The sequence below is a fragment of the Heliangelus exortis genome, chromosome 13, assembly GCF_036169615.1.
Source record: "Heliangelus exortis chromosome 13, bHelExo1.hap1, whole genome shotgun sequence".
Taxonomy (NCBI): Eukaryota; Metazoa; Chordata; class Aves; order Apodiformes; family Trochilidae; genus Heliangelus; species Heliangelus exortis.
Window position 1 is genome coordinate 16,659,500 of NC_092434.1, and position 1,724 is coordinate 16,661,223.

Consider the following 1,724-nt stretch of genomic DNA (forward strand, 5'->3'; position numbering starts at 1 on the left):
CACGGCCCAGGATTGGCACGGCCCGGGGTTAGCACGGCCCCGATGAGCACGGCACGGCCCAGGATTGGCACGGCCCGGGGTTAGCACTGCCCCGATGAGCACGGCACGGCCCAGGATTGGCACGGCCCGGAGTTAGCACGGCCCCGATGAGCACGGCACGGCCCCACGGTGAGCACGGCCCCACGGCTCAGCCGTGCGCAGCGCCCGGTACCGCCCCGAACCTCCAACCCCATAAATACCGGGAGGCCGGCGGGAATCGGCACCGCTGCGAGCACGCCGGAGAGAAGCTCAGTGTAGACCGACAGAAGCGAGTCCAGAACAGCCTAGCCCAGCCGAACCGAGCCATGGATTCCCAAGACTGCACATGTGCCGCCGGTAAGTGTCCGGTCCCGTCCCGGAGGATCTTGTCCCGACGGGTCCCGACCCGGCTGACGGTCCCTCTCCTTCTTCAGGTGACTCCTGCTCCTGTGCCGGATCCTGCAAGTGCAAAAACTGCCGCTGCCGGACCTGCCGCAAGAGTGAGTGGGGAACTCTGGCAGGGGGTGAGGGGGAAAGGGAGGGTAGCCTGTCCTTAGGGAAATTCCTTCGTTCCCCTCCACGATCCCCACGGGGATCTCCCAGCCCCATAGGGGAACCCCTCTACTAGGATCCCCATAGTGACCTCCTGACCCTTCTCCCATAGAGAACCTTTCACTTGTTCTGTGGGATCCTATATGGAGACCACGCCGCTCCCCTATGGCAGTGTCCCTGCTCTCTAGGACCCTCATGGGGATCCCTCCATCTTCTCCAGCCCCCAGAAACACTTCCTGGGTGCTCTTCAGGGGCCTGCCACGGACACCCCCAACCACTGTCTCATTGGGATCGCATGGTGGGATCACAGCCCTGCCCTTAGGATTTCTGACCCTGCCCCATGGGATTCCCATCTGTTCCTACTCCCCCTAACTCTCATATCCCCCCCCCTCCCAGGCTGCTGCTCCTGCTGCCCCGCGACGTGCAGCAACTGTGCCAAGGGCTGCGTGTGCAAGGAGCCAGCCAGCAGCAAGTGCAGCTGCTGCCACTGAGACACTCACCTCTGCCTGTAAATAGCTGGCATGCTTCGGGGATGGGGAGGTGGGGGGCACAAAAAAGCCTATTTTTTCATGTTTTGTATTTTCTCTACCGCTGGTGACACTGGATGGAAATAAAGGAAATAAAGGAGTTTGGCTGGAGATACGAGTGTGGCTCTTGGGCTGAGCTGGGGGCTGAGCCCTGTGAATGCTCATGACATCTGTGTGGTAATTGCCACCTCGGGGTTGTGGCAGACTGCTCACAAAACACCCCCATGGCCTTCCCTGGGTGGGTTCTGCACTTCCCTGAGGGAGAAAAACAGCTTCCCAGGGTGTGGGGGTGGGGACAGACTTCATCCTGCATATGGGGTGCCTCTGGGCATCTTTAAGGTGCTGGTCACCCAGTGAGGATAGGGCTGATGAGCCCAGAAGTATGGGGCCAGTGGTGGTGTTGGGGTTCCACACTTTCTCTGGCTTTGTGGTGGGTGTCTCTCTGCCACCGTGGGCTCCCACCACCCAGGACTTGCTTTGGGTGAAAGCATTCGTGGGAACCAGCATGGTGGGTGGCGTGTGCTGGCAGCCTGCCTGCTCTGAGCTGCTGCCGAAGGTGCCTGGCTGAACCCCAGCAGGGACGTGGCTATCTCCTGGGCAGGGAGACAGTTCCTTCCCCAGGAACTC

The 1,724-nt window shown here is 61.3% G+C and overlaps 1 protein-coding gene across 1 annotated transcript; it reads left to right on the forward strand.

Moving 5' to 3' along the window:
* Positions 1-222: 222 nt before the first annotated feature.
* LOC139802163 (metallothionein) lies at positions 223-1,208 on the forward strand. Its single transcript, XM_071757042.1, has 3 exons — positions 223-375; positions 453-518; positions 967-1,208. The coding sequence occupies exons 1-3, from the start codon at positions 345-347 to the stop codon at positions 1,059-1,061; spliced, it is 192 nt and encodes a 63-aa protein (XP_071613143.1). The 5' UTR covers positions 223-344; the 3' UTR covers positions 1,062-1,208.
* Positions 1,209-1,724: the final 516 nt, after the last annotated feature.

Bases quoted from the DNA above. Each gene is read 5' to 3' on its own strand.
- LOC139802163 (XM_071757042.1), top strand. From the start codon at position 345: ATGGATTCCCAAGACTGCACATGTGCCGCCG. The intron at 376-452 runs GTAAGTGTCCGG...CTCCTTCTTCAG, and splicing joins AGACTGCACATGTGCCGCCG to GTGACTCCTGCTCCTGTGCC. The intron at 519-966 runs GTGAGTGGGGAA...CCCCCCTCCCAG, and splicing joins CTGCCGGACCTGCCGCAAGA to GCTGCTGCTCCTGCTGCCCC.